This window comes from Saccostrea cucullata, unplaced genomic scaffold, assembly GCF_032062105.1.
Source record: "Saccostrea cucullata isolate Sc308-1 unplaced genomic scaffold, CSIRO_AGI_Scuc_v1 ctg5123, whole genome shotgun sequence".
Classification (NCBI taxonomy): Eukaryota; Metazoa; Mollusca; class Bivalvia; order Ostreida; family Ostreidae; genus Saccostrea; species Saccostrea cuccullata.
Genome location: NW_026930026.1, coordinates 86313 through 105086, shown reverse-complemented (window position 1 = coordinate 105086; position 18774 = coordinate 86313). Strand labels below are relative to the sequence as shown.

Sequence of the window (18774 nt, the reverse complement as noted above, 5' to 3'; positions counted from 1 at the left end):
AATACTGATTGATTTCGTTTTTTAGACTTTCGGGCATGGCTTTACTTTGAGCTACAGTTTGAGGGGTCCTTTTTACCGCCCCTGTTTTCTTGGGAGGGGCTTTTTTCTTCTTGGGTGGGGCTTTTGGCTTCTTCTTTTTTCTACTCTTTTGAGCTGCTCCTCCGACACGGACCATCCAATCTGGAAACACTCTTTGTTTCTTATTATCTATTAACTATTGCCCAAGGTAGGATTAAAAGCTCCTTCCTTGTGTTGGTAAATGATACTGTCCGTATCGAAATAAAGGCCCCGTTCTTCTAAAGGTCGTAAAGTCTCGTAGAGATGTAAGCGAGCATAGGCGGTGGTAAAACAAGCCAGGATCACGTTTCCAAAGGGACATTCTTCGACGAATTCCTGTTTGTCTTGAAAATTCACTAGAATCTTGTCTTCAATGGAATCTTCTTTATTGACTAAGAGTCGCACACCCTTGATGTCGAGAGTCGAATTTTGTAAGAGTTGATGTAATTCCTCTACTTCGTCCAAGTATCTGACTTTGGGTAATAACAATCGTTGAGCAAATTTTCCCCACAGACAATTTAAAAAGAGTTTAGCAATGGTTCTTAACACTGGATTCTTCTTGATACTGAGAATGTCCATCATGAATCCTTCTTTGTCGTAGATTTGTCGAATGTAATCTTGTTCTTGTTCTGAGGTTTTACAGTCGGGGGGCAATCCGGACGCTTCCTGTTTGATCTTGAGGAAGGTATCGATGTAGTCTTTAAATAAGTCTTGACTGCTTTCTTTAAAATCCCACACTTCGTAAGTTTGCTCTAAGGTATACCCCATGTCCAAGGCTTTATGTAATTCGCTCGTCACCCAAGTACCCGTGAGACTACGTTCCCGATCGGTGTGTTGACATGGATGTTGACAAGTAGAGTCTTGTTGTTGGGCACAGGTGCGACATAAGGGAAATAATAACTTACCTCCCGTCCGATAAGGTAATACGGGGTGAAAGAGGCCTCGGGGTGGTAAGACCCGACAGTGAATGAGACCGAAATAACTTCTCACGTCCTGGAAGTCGTCTGTGATGATCTCGGGATGCCCTAGGGGAAAAGGTCTGTGTTTCAACACGTAAGGGTATAAGGAACACACGTCCACGTATCTCATGTCCCCTTCTTCACAATATAATTTAGTGGCATTGGTCCGGCCTCCGTACAGGGCTTCTCGAGGTTTCAAAGGATCCGGAATGTTCAGATCTCGTACAAATTGCTGTAAAGTCTCATCTTGTTGCACTTGTTGATCGAAATCGTGCTCCCAGATACTACACACGTTGTACCCCATGTCCTCTAAATCCGCAGTCCTTCTGAGAGTTTTCTCGTGTAATTGTTGGTAAGTAAATTGGGTCCGGTGAGGATGAGTTTCCGTTTGTAAACTGGGATAGCAAGTGGGGCATCCGTGCCAATAACATCCGTAAAATTCGTAGACGGTACGAGTTGCTTCCTGGTATCCGTCGACGGTATAATTTCCGATCGGGACTTCGCCTCCGTTTCTGGCATGTCGTATGTGACATCCATTCTGATGACTCATCCAGGTGAGCCATCGACAGGCTTTGGCCGAATATTGTCGTGCCGGTTCATACCCGAGGTTCGGAATGATGGCAATGCTGTCTTTAGGCATGAAATTTCGACGGTACGCTAAATTAGCAGCACTGGCAAACGTGATGGATTCCTGGAAAGGGTCCACGTTGACCAACTTCTTGAGGGTGCTTCTAAACCGTGCACAGCATTTGTGTAAAATGTCGACGTCCGAGATACAATACCCTACAAACTCTTTCTGGAAATCAAACACTTTTCCCCTCTGTTGGTCGTACCATTCGTAAAAAGCTTGTCGTCCACTGGTAGTCATTTCGTCCGGATTGTAGAAAGCTGCCGGTGGATAAGGTCCCACGTAATTCTGGTTCTGTTCCGTATTAAAAAAGTGCGGGAAATAACCTTTCTTCATTTCGTTCAAATCGAAAGCGGGGGGCATCTGGGCCAAAGGAAACGTTAAGAAACTATACGAGTCGATGAATTTGAGTCCACATATTTCCATGGACAAGATCTTACTCCCGTTCATGATCACGTTAGGTTTCAGGGGAGAAGAATGCACTATGTAATTCAAAATGAATTGTCCGTCGTATCCTTTGAAGTTATGGGCGATGACGATGGCCCCGTCGTGTACTAAAGTGGAATTCTTAGTACCTGTAGTGGGTTGAAATAACCAGTCCATGAACTTCTTTAAGGTGTCTGGGCCTTGAAATAGGTGCTGACGGGGTCCCATGTGTTGACAATGAGGACAAGGTTGGTCTATGTCTAAACCATCGCAATGTTGACAGACGCGATGTGCCACACACAGATTAGGAACGTGAATGCCCGATTCCTGAGTGCATTCGAAATCGAAATAAATGGTAAACTCTAAGGTGCCTTTTCCCTTCTTCTTCTTGGGCTTCTGTCGAACGTAGCACCGATGATCGGCATCGACGATTTTCTTACAGATCTTACACTGTTTCTGATCTCTGCATTTGTGATGAGGAAATAATTTCTTAGGTATCCAGGACTGACATTTCTCGCATAGCCCCATTAAATTGCAGACAGTAGTGGTGGTCTTCTTACTATGGGGTTTTAAATGATTTTCGTAGCAGGTCTTGTTCTTAAACATTCCATGGCATTCCTGGCATTTAATTCTGATCCCTTCATCGGAACATTGAGGGTGTGGTCCTAAACAATAGGTACAGCGATGAGGACATTTGGACCGATGTTCTGTGACAGTTCTGTACCCCACGTCGCAATGATCACAGTAGTAGGGGTTCCCCGTTACTCCGGCCATCGATATGATGGCATCGCAATGACGGTTGTCTAACAAAATGTTCAAACAAGTTCCATCTCCCCAGCCTTTGAAGATGCGCTCTAAACAGAGTTTAGTGGAAGTAGATTTGAACTGAAATATTTTCAGACGATACTGAGGAGCTAATACCTGTTGTAATTTTATCCACTCTGCATTTCCACAAGCTTGAGTGATATCACATCCGCCCTGTTCCATGAGGGCTATGGCTTCGTTTTTCTGGTCCAAGGATTCCTTATCTCCCTTCCGCATACGGAGCCAACGTTTTTCCCATTCCGGGTCTGGATGTTCGGGTTTCTGACTGTGTAATCGAGTGACGACGATGGCTCTAGCCAAACAAAATTTATCCTGGGGATTGAAGATCCGAACGATGGCTCGTTTATTTTTCTTGAAAGTTTCTTTATCCAGTTGTAGATGTTTGGTTCTGTCTCCACCACTCCCCTGGGGATTCTCGATGTGTAACAGATCGAATTCCGTGGAGCCGTCGCCGATTTTGAACTCCTTTTTGGATTGTTGCACACGTTGTATTTCTTTAAAAATGACGTCTTCGTTTAATTCTTTACATTGCATAAACTGGTAAGAAATGTCTGAATCCAGAGAATCGTGACTTATGTTCAGGCGGAGGTAATCGTTAGGATCACACTGCATTTTCGATTTGAAGTCTTGTAACATGTTTTTGAATAATCGCCGAAGGAAAGCTGTGTTTTCTTCTTCTTCTGGAAATTCATCGAAATGAACGACATATCTATTTTCATGCGCTTTAAATTTTGGAGAGGTCCTTTTTTCAGCTAGTCTCATGTGATAATACTCCGAAATGGGTTTAGGTGGTAAATCTATTTCTCTCTCGGTACTTTTTCGTTTCAATATTCGTCGAGCCTGTACCTGTTTTTCTCTAGTAGAATCCATGTCTATCAGGTGATGGCTGTGACTGAAGAATGACCCGAAAGTCGGAGAAAACCGTATTTATATACAGTGGATGACGTCACAATACACAGGTAAGCATATTTTTATTTTTTTTTGGCACACGGCCCTAAACAAACTTGGCTCGCTGCCAAGTATTTACCTGTGTAGTCAGCATATTTTTTGCACACGGTCCTCTGACTTGAATCGCTGCCAAGTATTACCTGTGTAGTCAGCATATTTTTTGCACACGGCTCTAAACAAACTTGGCTCGCTGCCAAGTATTTACCTGTGTCCATAAACAAAAAAAACGTAGTACCTACGTACCAATGTAAAAAAAAAAAAACACTGTGTAAACAACTCCAGTATTTAAGGGGAATAGGTTAGGGTTAGTTAGGGGGTTAGGGTTAGTTAGGGTTAGGGTTAGGGGATAAGGGTTAGTTAGGGTTAGGGGGTTAGGGTTAGTTAAGGTTAGGGTTAGGGTTAGTTAGGGCTAGGGGTTAGGGTTAGGGGGTTAGGGTTAGGGTTAGTTAGGGCTAAGGGTGATAGGGTTAGGGGGTTAGGGTTAGTTAGGGCTAGTTAGGGGGTTAGGGTTAGAACTCCACTCAGTTGACCCATTTATCCCCTTCACCAATCAGAATTGATCACGTGATTTCTCTCAGCCAATCAGAATCCTCCCCTATCTAGACCGTTTATACTACTCATACATGTGAAGTACCAGGTAGTAATTAAGTCAAAAACATCATTAAATCAGTAGATGTATAATTAAATTTAAAACATAATGATTGTAAATGACAATTAATCTTAATAAAGAGTATTACTGTATAAAGCATTGGAAAAACAATTGAAATGCAGTCAAAATATGCATTTTTGTCATAAATATATAAATCCCTTTTTAAAAAATACAATTCCACAATATACATACCTTTCCCAATGAAAGCGAAAACGAAAACGGGAAAGGTTTATGTGTAAGTGATTGAAAAAAGATTTTTCAGCTTTTACCAAATAAAATATGCATAGTACTTTATGTTTACATAATTGCATTACCAGAACCCCTGATTCAAAGAATCTTGTTGAACAATTTAAGGGAGCGCTTTTATTCCTCTTAAGTTTTTATTACAGATGTAGGTATTGTATGTGCAATTATATTCATCAGTAATTTTTTTTTGTCTTCTAAAAGAGGTAGGTTTACCTCCCTTTACGGGCTGGCCATTGACCCCCTCTTTCCATACTTACCTTTAAATCATAGATTTTGTACACATTAAATTTGATCTTAATGCACCTGATGTTCACAAAAATCTACATGACCTGATACGTCTTATTCATTTGAATCAGGGAATCTGAGTTTTCATAAATAAAATTCAACTGTGACAATGTAGTGACATTTTTAAAATGTAAGCATTGTATGTTATTTACACAAGTTTTTTTTAAGAAGCATAATTTACAAAGAAATTCATAGTACAAATAAGAATTATTATTATTAAGTGAAAATATTTAATATTTTGTAATGTGCAGTCTATTCATGTTTTTCTAACTTATAATCAAATTAAGAAAACTAAACAACCAAGCACAAATCCAAAGTAATCGTGCAAAAAATATTTCAGCAAAAGATTAAAGGCATGCAGTCAATGGAGACATCCAACTTAATGGTTTCCACATTTTCCAAGGTGACACATATTTAATTTTTGCAATGATATATCCGGCATTAATTATGAGAAGATGAGTATCACACAAAGTAGGCTAGCTGGAAGAGTCAGATCGAATCACAGTTAATGGAATGCTCTATAGTCACAATTACTGCAGCAGTCTATCAAAGAGTGTCCTTCAATGTTCTTCAAGAAATATTACAAAATATCAGGATAAAAGAGTTCCCAACACAAAATTGTGTTGTCGGTATTTAAATCCAAATGTCATATGAAGGGACAGGTGATTCTCAATTTCTGAAACATAATTATTGTTTGTACATGTAAGATACATGAACTCTATAAATGGTAATACACATGTACATTGAATTGTACACAGAATAGACAAGATATATTCAATACAATATTCTACAAAATGATATTATGCGCTATTATTTTGAATATACATGTAGATGATTACTTGTGAAAAAAATTAAAGTAAAAAAAAAAAATCAATTTCACAAACTTGACATTCAGTAGAGTTGTTACACATATACATGTGGATTGAAAAAAATGTTAACAATTTTACAAATTTTCTTCTGATATAAAATCAAAAATGCAATTATTCGTGAATATGACAACCTTTCATTTTAATTTAAATGTGCATTAAGAATTTAGCACAAATTGTAGTCACAGCAAAAAATATGAAATTATCTAATTTTCACGAATACAATCTTAAGAAAGTAAACATATATACATGTACGAGGGTTGTCCCGTAAAATCGTGGGCAAGTTGTCTAGTTTGAAAAACAATCATCACTGCATTCTGAAATTTTCACTACTCTTTAGTACTTATAATATGAAAATACATAGCAAATTTCAAATAGATATATGCATGAATAAACAAATTGTGATATTTTATGCTAGGTACTGTATCGCCCTACGGCGCACGGATGATGACGTCATGGTGTCTAAAACAGCGTCGCGTTTCATGTTTGTTAAATGTAAAGTTTGATAAACGCCAGTTAAATCTAGAATTTTTTTTGATTTTCATACGTGAGTGTTTATAACCAGTTAAGGAACTAATGCGGCACACTCATGCGATCTTCTAAAGATTTATTAGCAAGTTGCGGACAATATTCTCACCATCATTCAACTAACAAAGAATCTCATATCAACGGTCTTGACAGTGACAGCAGCTTATGCTATTACAATGGCAGACTATCCGTATGTTCTGCACTACTTGGGGACTCGATCAAGAAAACTTTTGTAAGAAAACTTCCATTTCATTTATATTTTAAAGATCTAGTGATATTTTACATATTTTCTTTCTTCAGTATTCATTTAAAGTCTCTTAAGGTGTCATAACAACATCATAATCTAACTGAACTGTTCTCCGGTGCGCCATAACGTCATCAAACGTCGCCATTTTTCATGTATTGTGTTTACCACTTTCCAATTTCGAATGCTCGGGAAACTGCCAAAAATTAACCAAAATGCTTGAAATTTTCAAAAAGACGTCAGAATTGATCAAGGAATTTAATTTAAACAATTTTCATCCTAATCTTGTGTATTTAAAACTTTTATTACGATTTAATACTTGTATATTCTCTAATATAACCTTGTTATTTTTACCGTGCGCCGTAGTAAACATATATATTTTGCATATATATAATCAAAAACATTAGGATACACTTAAATATGATGAATAAACATTTACTGAAAATTTCAGCTTAGTGCGCCCATTACTTTTTGAGAAAAGCGCTTTGTCCACGATTTTATGGGACAACCCTCGTACATAAATACAATAAGAATTCAATATGTAATTTAACAGTCAGATCTAAAAGGAAGATGTCTTCATCTAAAAACAGAAGTGTTATATAATACAAAGAAGTACAAAATTCAAATTTTCAAACAGTGGGTTGTTTCAAAAAATGTCCAAATAGGGCTAATACCCCAACAAGGGAATAAGAGAAGACATACTTCGATCTCTGCAACCTAGCTACATGCAATTATTGCAAATGGCCAAGGGGATGGCCTGAATTTTGCTGACGTGTAATTAGCTGAAGGTCATGTTAATCTCTGTTGAGTCAAGAACACAATTACCCACTGTTCAAGCTTTAAAATGTTTTGGATCAAAGAATACTTAACTTCTTAGTCATATTACTGAATGATCTTGTACAATCATTACATCCAATGAGATCACGACAGATCTCGTTTTCATAAGGAACCTTAATTTGCCAAAGTATATATAACCTTATATTCACCCAAAACCAAAAACATAAACATAAAAACTTTGTGACCTTGATCTAAATCATTTTAGCTGCTGGTCATGACAGCATATCATAATAAAATTAAGAAGAAGGTACAGTTTCAATACAAATTAAGCCCTATATTTTTCTAAAATATGAAAGTGATATAAGAAATTAAAATTCATTCTTTCTGAATCATAGGAATTCTCGGTAGTAAGAATATACAAATGGTATTTCTAATATGCCCTCCTAAATGCTAATTGTTACGTCATTAACTTGTGCATTTTCCCGTATTTTCTTAAAAAGTTGCAGAAGACATCAATTTTCAGTGGAATTTTCTTTTAGAAAACATAAACAAATATTTTAAATATGTGATTTTTCATAGCTGTTTGCACAAAATATCCAAAAATTAAAGCGGGCGACGGTGGCAGACACTTTTTCTAAGGGAAAATTAGCAGAAAAACGAGTCAAATCTGCATTTAACTTAAAAATATGCCAAATTAATGACTCATATTTCAGGTCATAATGCCATATACTTTGATGATTTATCATATTCATCTAAACTAAAAGCCAATTTCATAACTTTTTAAGAACAATAAATTTTTAGGGCACAATAAAGCTCAAACCGTACCGTCTTCTTTGACAAATTAAGACACAGGCAGATGGACATGTTGAATCCAGTATACCCCTAAAACTTTGAGGGGTATACTAAGATGGGGCAAAGGGATGAGGGAGGGGGCATATTTATGGATCTCCCTCTGCTCTTTTTTACTTTCGTGCCCCATTGTATTTAATGCAACGTCTTCTCAAATGCACAGTACACCATTTTATGATCTGACCAGTATGCTTCAATCACATCTGTTTCACATGGTGATATGTTTGTAAAAATCAAGTCAAGTTTCGAACCAGTGTCATGAGTAGTCTTACTTACAATTTGTTTACAACTGAAGCCTCTCTCCATAAAAGTTAGAAAGTCTGTATGCCCAGCAAACAAATCAAAATTAAAATCTCCCATGAATACGAAGTCTTTCTGTTCATCCATCAAAGGCTTTAAATGCACATTCATATCCTGTTTGAATTCCCCAAAAGAGCAAGATGGATATTTGTAAATAACTACAACTTGGACATCTCTACTTTGGTTTACATGTATATTTACCATGATGAACTCCATGGAACCAGTGTTTAGCTTTGAGATGCAGGTTGTGTTGTAGATATTTTTCACATAAACTGCTGTTCCATGATAAGGGCGCCTGTCCATATTATCTGTAGTCTCATGGTTAAATACTGCTGTGTATCCCTGCAGTTGTTAATTTTCAGCTAAATCAATATTAGTTAACCTTGTTTCTGAGAATCCAACTACATCTGATGCAACAATATTTGGTTCATCTTGAATTTGTTGGAAGTGTTTATGAAGTGATCTACAGTTGTTGAAAGCAATTGTAAAAGAATTTAAATCAACTTGGTATAATGGGACGTAACAAAGTAGCAGCGGCACATCTTTTTTCATTCTTTCCATTTCCTCTACCACTTGTTCATCCATAGCCAATGCCTGCTCATTGAAGTTTAGGATGTGCAGATGATTCACTGATCGTACTCGACTAAGTGCTACATAGTGAATATGTGCATTTTTCCTCACTCTAGTCTGAGACAAATCAATTACAATTTCATCAACAATGCAACCTTGCGCTTTATGAACTGTTTTCCCTGCAGCTGGGCGTAACGGAAATTGAATTCTCTGAAAAGTATTGTAATTCAATACAAAAGACCTCTGAACTTCAAAAATTGGTGTCCAGTCCACATTAATCCCATCATGATACAAATGTTTGTATTTCTTGCGAGTAATTTTTCCAATAGCAGCATCAAAAAAATTAACCCACACGATGCTTGGTCTTGATATTCCTTCTATTCTTCTTTCAATAAATTGTACCTTACATGTTGATCCATTTGTTAGACCATCAGATACATCAACATTGACTGAGATATCATAGATCATCCCAATAGCAAGAATCAGTTTTTGCATCAAATTAGCAGTTTTGCTAACATCATCTGCTTTAGATAGAGATCTCAGCAGCTTTTCCTTAAGTTCTTTTGAATAATCCTTTAGAACTGTATCCACTGAATTCACTGTAACCTTTTCTCCTTCAAGTTTTTCAATCAACTGATTGTTGTATGCATCTACTTTAGAATTCTTGTAAAGAGATGAGGAGCATGATGTGGATAATTGTCACTTGTTTCTGTTATCATGCATCTGTGTATTACATTCATATCTTCTTCTGTCATGATATTGTAACGAAGGCGATTTAGAAGATGAGCAAACTCAAGATCGTCTTTCTGGCGCATTATTTCATCCAACTCAAAAATGAAAAAAATGATCCTTCCAGAGATTGTTTGCAAGAGCTTGAGCATCATGATTTAAATCTTGAAAGATCCAACGGTCCATCACAGGTTTAAGTTGGAAAAAATCACCAACAGCAATGATACTTATACCACCAAATGGTTTCTTGATGCCTGTGAGAAGTTGTAGACGACTGTCAATGAGAGCTAATGATCTATTTCCAACCATTGATATCTCATCAATAATGATCAATTTTAGGTTTTTGTACTTTGTACGAAAAGTGTTCAATTCATCACAGTGCAAGCTTTGTTGACTTTGATTATATTTTTGATGTAAAGCAGATGCTATAGTTGCTCCTCCAATGTTGTATGCCGCCTTGCCAGTATAAGCACACAGAAGTATTCTTATGTCATCTGGATTTTCTCCTTCTGTGGAATACAGATATCTGTGCAGAGCTTGATAAAGTGCTCTTATCAAAACAGATTTGCCAACACCAGCACCTCCAGATAAAAATGAATAAATAGGTTCTGTCTTGGTTTTTACCCAGTGCAGGACATGATTGAAAAATTCCCGCTGCTTTACATTTAGACTTCCTAAAAGTTTCAAGTATTCACTGTCTGGTAATCTAACAGAACTTTCATCAGTTATTTGTCTTGTTGATGGAATGCCAAGGTCAGATCCTATATCATACTGTCTCTGTTCAATAGGCCTCTCAGGATTAAACTGAACAAAGTTTTCAGATTCAAGAGATCCCTCATTTTCATCTTCTGCCTCTCTTTGCTGAACATCTGGTGCCAATTCATCAAAAGCTTCTGAAAAGTCCTCATTTGCCATTTGCAAAGCTGCATCAAGCTGTTCAGCATTGAATTCATATTCCTTGACCTTGTGTGTAAGAAACGACTTCTTCAGATGAAATGACTTCTCAAATGTCTCCATTCCTGATATTAAATCAGTGGATTCATTTCTCCAGGGCATGAACAACATGAGTTTTTCTCTATAGTAATTTTCTGGATCAGTTTTGATATTAAATCGGACATATCTAATTACCCTTGGTATTTTACGTCGTCTGATCTTTATGCCATTTCTCAGTGTAACTAATGTATCACTTTCACCAAATTCGAGATCTGAATTGTCATCATCTGACTGATTGTCCTGATCATCATCATTCACTTCATTTTCAGCGAACTCTTTTTCAGTATCTTTAGGAAATACAACATCTAGCTGTGATACGTAATCGGCTAAGCACCAGTTTTCAAGCTGCTTTGGGCGTTTTGCATACCGTTTAATTACATTGCTGCATTCCACATCTGTAGAATTTGGTGTCAACTTTTCTAATTCAGCATCTGTTTTAATGAGAATTACTCGATCATCTGATGGACTTGTGTTGATAAAAACAACATCCCTTGAAGCTTTTGTCATTGGCATTTGTAACACTAAATATGCTGCTTCTTGTGCTCCAACTTCTACACTATTGAGAAAATGATTTCCAATATGACGCACCTGTCTTTTTATGTCAAGATTTCCTTCTCTAGCTTCCTTTGCTGCTCTGTTAAGTAAATCGCTCATCCCTCTGTGATTTACTTATATAAGAAACAATATACATTGCACACGCATATGGGTCCAAAATATACTGAATGTCAATGTTAGCTTTCCAAGCATCAAGAACAACACTATTGTATGAGTTAACCCTCATATCACATGGACTTCTTTTTAAAAAAATCTTTGGACCTCTCAGTGAACTTCTAATGCATTTAATGTAATCTTCCTCAGATATCTTCAGTACTGTGCTCAGGAGTTCCTTGTAGGGCAAATCACATCCATTTTTCATATCATTTAGCTGTTTTTGAATATCATCATACATTTTCTTGTACTTATCAACATCACACTCTAGTGGCTCCAAAATCAAAGTCTCTTCAAGAGGAGGAAGGGGAAAACCAAATCGACATACAGCTTTACCTCTCTTTTCGCAAGTCTGTGAATGTTTGTGCACTTGCAAGTCAGTCAAATCATCCTCTTCATTCTTTTCACATTTCAGGTAATTATCTACATAATTCACTATTTCCTGTTCATTGTTTTCATGATATTTTGGTGCATTTTCTATCCAAACAATCATATGAATATGAGGTGATCCTCTTTGCTGAAATTCAGTTCTGTAGAAGAAGTCTTTTACAATTCCAATTGGATGGTGATCACTTCTCAACACTGAATTCATAAACATACGGAATCTATGATCAAAGTACCTGGAGCAAGTGATTGGATCTTTTTGTACTAACTTTGATTTTTCAAACCAAGTCATACTGTCGATTTCTTCATCAGTATATTCTTTTCCATCATTTAACACTCCAAGTGCTCTGATTTGATCATTCCATCTTGTATCTGCAGCAGACAATGACATAAACCATGTTGGTAGACCTAGCTGTCTTATCATAGCAAATACATCTTTTTTTTCTAGTCTCAAGATATGCAGGTGAATTTCGCAACTGTCTGAACACAAAAAAACCTTCATCATGTCTAACGAGATTATTCACATTTTCGGGATTCTTCATTTCATTTGCTGTCATGGATTTTCCTTTGGTTTTGCATTTCCTAAGAGCCAGATTGCATTTGTCTGTAACTTGCTTCATTTGTATTTTTTTCAACTTGAAAAACAAATTTGGAACAGACTGGGCAGCACGTCTATCAACACTCCTTAATTCCCATTTAGCAATATCTGCATAGGACACACGTACTTGTCTTTCATCATCTTGTAATCTTCCCTTTCCACAAAAAATTGTTGGAAATGATAAATACTCAGCTGTCTGATCTTGATAAAAACTAAGTGGGCGTTGTCCTTCACCTGGAGCAAATGTGTAAATCTGATTCATGTCTCTTGAAGCATCATCTAACAGAGTGTCACAATTACCATCTCTACCAACTCCATCTACTTCACAGAATTCATCAAAATCATTATCAACCGTCTCATAATCATCATCAGTATTTTGATCTCTTCTCGTTTCTGTTTTCACGAATTTCTGAACAATTTCACTTGCTGAAGTTGTAATTTCTTGAAACCAGTTGTCATCAACATTGATATTTGCATTCTTGTAAAAGTCACTATTGTTCATAAGCCAGTGCAACGCCATCAGTACTTTTGTTGGTCGTACATTTTCATGATAATCACATTTTTGATATGACAACTTTTTCTTTAGTTTGACAGGAACTGTGACATTTTCATCTAATTTTCTTGGTAGGCTATTTACAGTAGGTTGAATATCAACAGGAACATTCACAATATTTCCCCTAACAGAATATTGTCCACCTCTTGGCAACTCTCTTATTTGCATAAAAGGTATTCTCAGAGATACAAGCCTTTCTTCTAAAGGAAACAAATCTAATTCCATTGGCTTAAGTGGCCACATCATACCATTTAAGACAGACAACTTCGGAATTTTGTTTTCTCTTATTGATGAACAGCAAGTATTGCAAATCCATTCCATATTTTCAACAGAGACAGTGCTTGTAAGAAACTTGCTTTTAAACTTATTATCTAGTTTGAGGTTTTCCACTTTAGAAACACTTTCCTTGAACCATGTTTGCTGACAACATGAGCATACAAAAATTGGACCATGTTTAATCTGTTCATGAAAATTTTGAATGCAATCCCCTATATCTACTCCGAATCTTTTCCTTCTTTTTTGTTCATTTACTTTTTCACAATATTCCTTATCTGCTCTTTGCTTCTGTTTCTGTTCCTTATTTAACAATCTCTCATTTTCTCTAAATGACACATTACTTCGTTTAGCTTTCTTTATTAACCTTTCCTTTTCAAGAACAATTGGGTTTTCTCTGCATTTTCTTTTTGAAATTCTACTGCCCTCTTTTTCTTTTTCTTGCACTTCAACATGCTGACGTTTTAACTTTCTACCAGCAGTATTCCTTTCCCTTTCTTTCTCTATAATTGCTACATTCCGTCGCTTTAACTTTCTACCTGCAGTATTCATTTTCCTTTCTTTCTCTTTAATTTCTACATTCTGTCGCTTTAACTTTCTACCTGCAGTATTCATTTTCCTTTCTTTCTCATTTATTTCAACATCTTGTCGCTTTAACTTTCTACCAGCAGTATTCCTTTCCCTTTCTTTCTCTTTAATTTCAACATCTTGTCGCTTTAATTTTCTTGCAAAATTATCCATTTTCCTTTCTTTCTCTTTAATTTCAACATCTTGTCGCTTTAATTTTCTTACAAAGTTATCCATTTTCCTTTCTTTCTCTTTTACTTCAACATCTTGTCGCTTTAATTTTCTTGCAAAGTTATCCATTTTCCTTTCTTTCTCTTTAATTTCTTCATCTTGACGTTTTAACTTTCTACCAGCGGTATTCATTTTCCTTTCTTTCTCTTTTATTTCTACATTCTGTCGTTTTAACTTTCTAGCAGCTGCATCTCTTTCCTTTTCTTTTTTTCTTTTTTCAGCATTCTGTCTTTTTAATTTCCTTGCAAATGTAGCAATTTCAGTTTCTCTGCTTTTTATATCATCATTTTGTCTTCTCAACTTTATTGCATGTGCTTGTTTGTTTCTTTCTACTTGCTTAAATTGTGCATTCTGTCTTTTTCTCCTCATGTACTCTCTCATATACCTTTTTTTGCATGGGTTTTGATCTGAATTTGTCACAGATGAGAGATGATCATCCATTTTGTAAAATCTTTTCTGCAATGGGCTTTTTTCTGGAAAACTATGATGCAAAGTCTTGATTGAGATTGGCAAGATTTCAAACTGCATTGCAAAGTCTATATGCATGCTGTTATACATCCTGTACAAATATGAGACCAAATCATCAATACTCTTGCTTTGCACAAGTACTGAATTTCCATCACAGGCAGACATGCCATCACGGTCATGGGAATGAGAATCAAAAAAGTAATATTCATCGTCTGACACTTTGTATATACCAGAACAAATTGCCCCGATCATTATCAACAAATATCTGGAAACCTGAAATGCCTCCGCTAAAGCTTGATGCAATGATTTCACTTGACTGTTTTGTTCTTCAGAGACAAGTTATCCCCACATGGTTTCAAATTTCTCAATGACATGGTGATTTTCTCCCAAAGTTAAGTTACTTGGCAACTCATCAAATGTAAGTAGCTTGTTAAGAAACATTTGTCTTTGCTGCAAATTCTTGACCAAATTCACATAAACCTGATCTCCTGCTATTAATGTATGATCAATAAACTCTGTGGAGAATGAAAATCCTTCATAACTTTTAATTAGCATAGTAAGAGCATTGCAGGTACACTGACTTCCTCTAGAAAATGATGAAAACCTTGCATCTCCTTGATGAAATGAACCAAATACTAATTTTGTATTGCATACCTGGTTTTCTTCTTGACTACGTGATTTGCTTTGTTCAGCCATTACACCATGATTTAGTCCGAAAAATCTGACGTTTTCCTGGCTTTTTTTCGATTTTTATATTTTACATGCCAGGAAAACGTCAGAACCGGCGCCATTACGAAAACTGGGAAATCGCCGCCTCCAACTGGAGGCGGCGTTATCGGCTCGGTTTTAAATGCTTGACAGTCAAGTTGTCTGTTTGACTTACAATAAATCAATAAAACAATTATTGCTGTACTCACTTATTTCACTTTAAATAAAATATCACATCAAATTTGTATTACAGAGTAGATGAAATATAGTCAACCGTATTTTCGCTGTCATTTGAGCGAACGAGTCACGTGACTCAAATCTCGCCGGAAGTCGAGGGAATTCCTACAGTGACGGAAGAGCGCCATGGATGAATGTTGTGAATGTTGCGGAGAAGAGTTCTCCAGGAAAACGAAAGGTTTTCAGAGAACATCCATAATGCGAAAACCAAAAAAGGTGTTAGGTAATATAAATATAAGATTCTGAATCATCTGCACGATACTTTCATTGAAAATTGATTGATATTAGTGATTATATAGTCCGAAAAATCGGACGTTTATCTACATGTACATTGAGTGTTTAAACTGCATGTGCTTGTGGACAGGACCCCCCCCCCCATTCCCCCGATATTCAACCCTGGGGCTTGATTTTTTCCAAAGATTATATTTATTATACTTATTCATTATATGTACACTATGAAAAAATTGTCAAAACCCCAAAACAATCCCTCCAAAAAAAAAAAATACCCCACTATACATTATAAGGGAGAAAGGTATGCCACTTCGGTTTGAAATTTCCCTAAGTAAATGCAACGGAAGTGCATAGAGAATGTATGATAAAACATGAGAGAGATTATTACGTCAGTCCAAAACTCTCTCGGACATTATCCTAATAAGCGAAACATTCTCTATGCACTTCCATTGCGATTATCTAGGGAAAATTTAACGTTCTGGCTGTAAAACTGTTGAAGGAGATAATCAGTTATTGTGGGATTCTTACAAGATGCAGAGTTAATCCAATAGCATGCACTTTGACAGAAATATATGTAGAGACGATGTGAACATTTTAGGTTGAAATAAAATATATACTTGTTTTTTCACCCAGAAAGACTAGTGGGGGTACAACGTAAACAAACTGGAGTGGCATACCTTTCTCGCTTATAATGTATAGTGGGGTATTTTTTTTTGTGTAGATTGATTGTTTTGGGGTTTTGATGATTTTTTCATATTGTACACATGATAATTAAGTGTAATAAATAATGAATATAAATTTTGAGAAAATGAGCCCTGGGGTTGAATATCGGGGGGAGGGGGGTCCTGTCCACAAGTACCTGTGATTTAAACCTATGAAAATCGGTTTTTATTCACCTATTATTTCCAATGGTGAAATGCACACAAATGATATTTTAAACTTAACGCAAGTGATAAAAACAAACGCGAGTTTTTACAAATGAATTAAGTACAGAATGCATTTAATACATTAACAGGTCTGGTACAACCATTAGATTTAGCTACGTAACTTGATTTACCTACATTTATTAAGTTTAATGGTTATCAACCCTTTTTGAGTGTTAGTTTATGATAACATTCACCCTATCTCTTTAAAGTGTAGCTGGTGTCTTGAAAGACCATTTTCAAGTAGCCGTAAGTCCTGGAAGAAATGCATTCCTGTGCTATCAATGCACGAACCTTTTATCATCTCTTCCTGAGAAGAAACAGGCCTACGCAGAGGCAGAGGAAAAGCTGCGGAAAGTCAGTGTGCCAGGGACTTACGTCAGTAGAAAGATCTCCACCCCTGTGTCAGCTAAGAAAGTTATTAAGAGACAGAGGGTGTCTCCAAAGGTGGTGTCTCCAAAGAAGGTGCTATTTTCACCACAGAAGGTTCCCCATAAATCTTCTGCAGAGACGGTAATTTTAATTAAGAAAGAAAATGCATGAAAATGACAGATACAAAATTAAGAGTAACTGTTAAAGCAGATTAAATGTACTTGAGCCATGAAATTCTACCTCTTCATCTGTATATATACATATATAAACATGTGTACATGATATTTGAAAAAGGTCCTAGACATAAGAAAGATCATATAGTTGACTTCATAATGAATACCATTTGTAATTTTTTTTCTTTTGTTTTGGTCTCAAACAGATTTCAGTAACAGTTAATAGCACCCCTATTGGAAGAGCAGTGGTTTCCTTGTCAAAAGGAAAATACAGGAGTGGATTCAGAAGTTTATTCACTCATAGTAAACCTGCGACGAAGTCTGCATTATCTGTGTTATGTGACACAATACGGAATGAGGTGATAACCTGTTCAAAGGAACTGTGTAGGTCCCAGCTATTTCATTACAGGTAAACTTTAACTAGTGATTTAAAAATATTAAAGTTAACCAACAATTATTCTTGACATTTTTTATTTCCATATTTGTATTGATTATACAAAATTTGTGTTTTTTCTTGCATACAGATAATATGGGGATTTTTTTTTCTGTGTTTTAAATAGTATTGATACTTTTTGGGTAAAGTAAATATTATGATAATTTTTTATATTACTTTTATGATATTTTCTCTCAGAATGTGATGGGATTTTCTTTGGAGCAATATATGGATCAAATGAAAAACATGTGCCCATCTCTGGTGGATATTGTCATCTCATCCCTAACTAGAAAGCGGTATTATAGCAGTGTGTCTAAAAAGCGAGGATCCACAACTGTATCCCTTGTCCCACTCGCAGGCACCATACTGAGCTTGATAATGCATAACAGAACAGGCAGAGGTGCTGTGATTCAGAAAATGAATTCGCTGGTCATGTGGCTGGGTGGTTATAAGAGGAAGGTAGGCTGTTTCTTAGTATACATATTTTTTTTTTATTGTCCCCCCTTTATGTAGGAAATTTGGAATTTTAATTTTCATCTACCTGTACGTCCATATGTCAGCGGGTAAGACTTGTGTTTCTAGACAATATGTATAAAGACCTAAAGTTTTTTCACAAGAAAGTTGTATCATTACTCCTTATGGCTTGAAAAAATAGACTCCTATTGATATTTATAACTGTGAAGGTTGTACAAATGTTTTAATAAAGAAAGATAGTCTCAGTATTAATTTGAACTTGAGCAAAAATGACTTTCTCAGGCTGAATATTAAGCATGGCTCAAAGTCTGTATATGTATATCATTAGGTGTTTGTTTGCTTTTTTTTAAAAAAAGAATAAAAGTCAGACTGCTCACTAGGATTGCATGGCATTGGCAATGTGCTACTTGTATTCAATTTCTGTTGGCATCCTTCCTTTTTCTGCTTTTCATCATCATCACTCTCATCTGCGATTGGCTTTTTGAGTCTTGTGCGCAGGTAAAAATGAATAAATTGCAGTTTTGCCTTGTCTATTATGTCACCCAATGTGGTTTCTTTGTCC

General features: G+C 36.2%; 2 protein-coding genes and 1 pseudogene across 2 annotated transcripts; 1 reads left to right on the top strand and 2 right to left on the bottom strand.

Annotated features, from left to right (window-relative positions):
* Window positions 1-210: 210 nt before the first annotated feature.
* Window positions 211-2094, bottom strand: LOC134282756 (uncharacterized). Its single transcript, XM_062765153.1, has one exon. It carries the CDS (start codon window positions 2092-2094, stop codon window positions 211-213), a length of 1884 nt encoding a protein of 627 aa, XP_062621137.1.
* A 6844-nt stretch (window positions 2095-8938) lies between these two features.
* Window positions 8939-14634, bottom strand: LOC134282755 (uncharacterized). Its single transcript, XM_062765152.1, has 4 exons — window positions 12468-14634; window positions 11599-12343; window positions 10103-11513; window positions 8939-9820 (listed from the first exon to the last, which is right to left on the bottom strand). Exons 1-4 carry the CDS (start codon window positions 14632-14634, stop codon window positions 8939-8941), a joined length of 5205 nt encoding a protein of 1734 aa, XP_062621136.1.
* Window positions 14635-15375: 741 nt separating this feature from the next.
* On the top strand, window positions 15376-18387 carry LOC134282752 (uncharacterized; annotated as a pseudogene).
* Window positions 18388-18774: the final 387 nt, after the last annotated feature.

Bases quoted from the DNA above. Each gene is read 5' to 3' on its own strand.
- LOC134282755 (XM_062765152.1), bottom strand. From the start codon at position 14,634: ATGGATGATCATCTCTCATCTGTGACAAATTCAGATCAAAACCCATGC. The intron at 12,344-12,467 runs GTTTTTTTGTGT...TGTCTGCTGCAG, and splicing joins TCTCGTTAGACATGATGAAG to ATACAAGATGGAATGATCAA. The intron at 9,821-10,102 runs GTTGGTGATTTT...TCTCTTTACAAG, and splicing joins GTGGTATAAGTATCATTGCT to AATTCTAAAGTAGATGCATA.
- LOC134282756 (XM_062765153.1), bottom strand. From the start codon at position 2,094: ATGAACGGGAGTAAGATCTTGTCCATGGAAATATGTGGACTCAAATTC.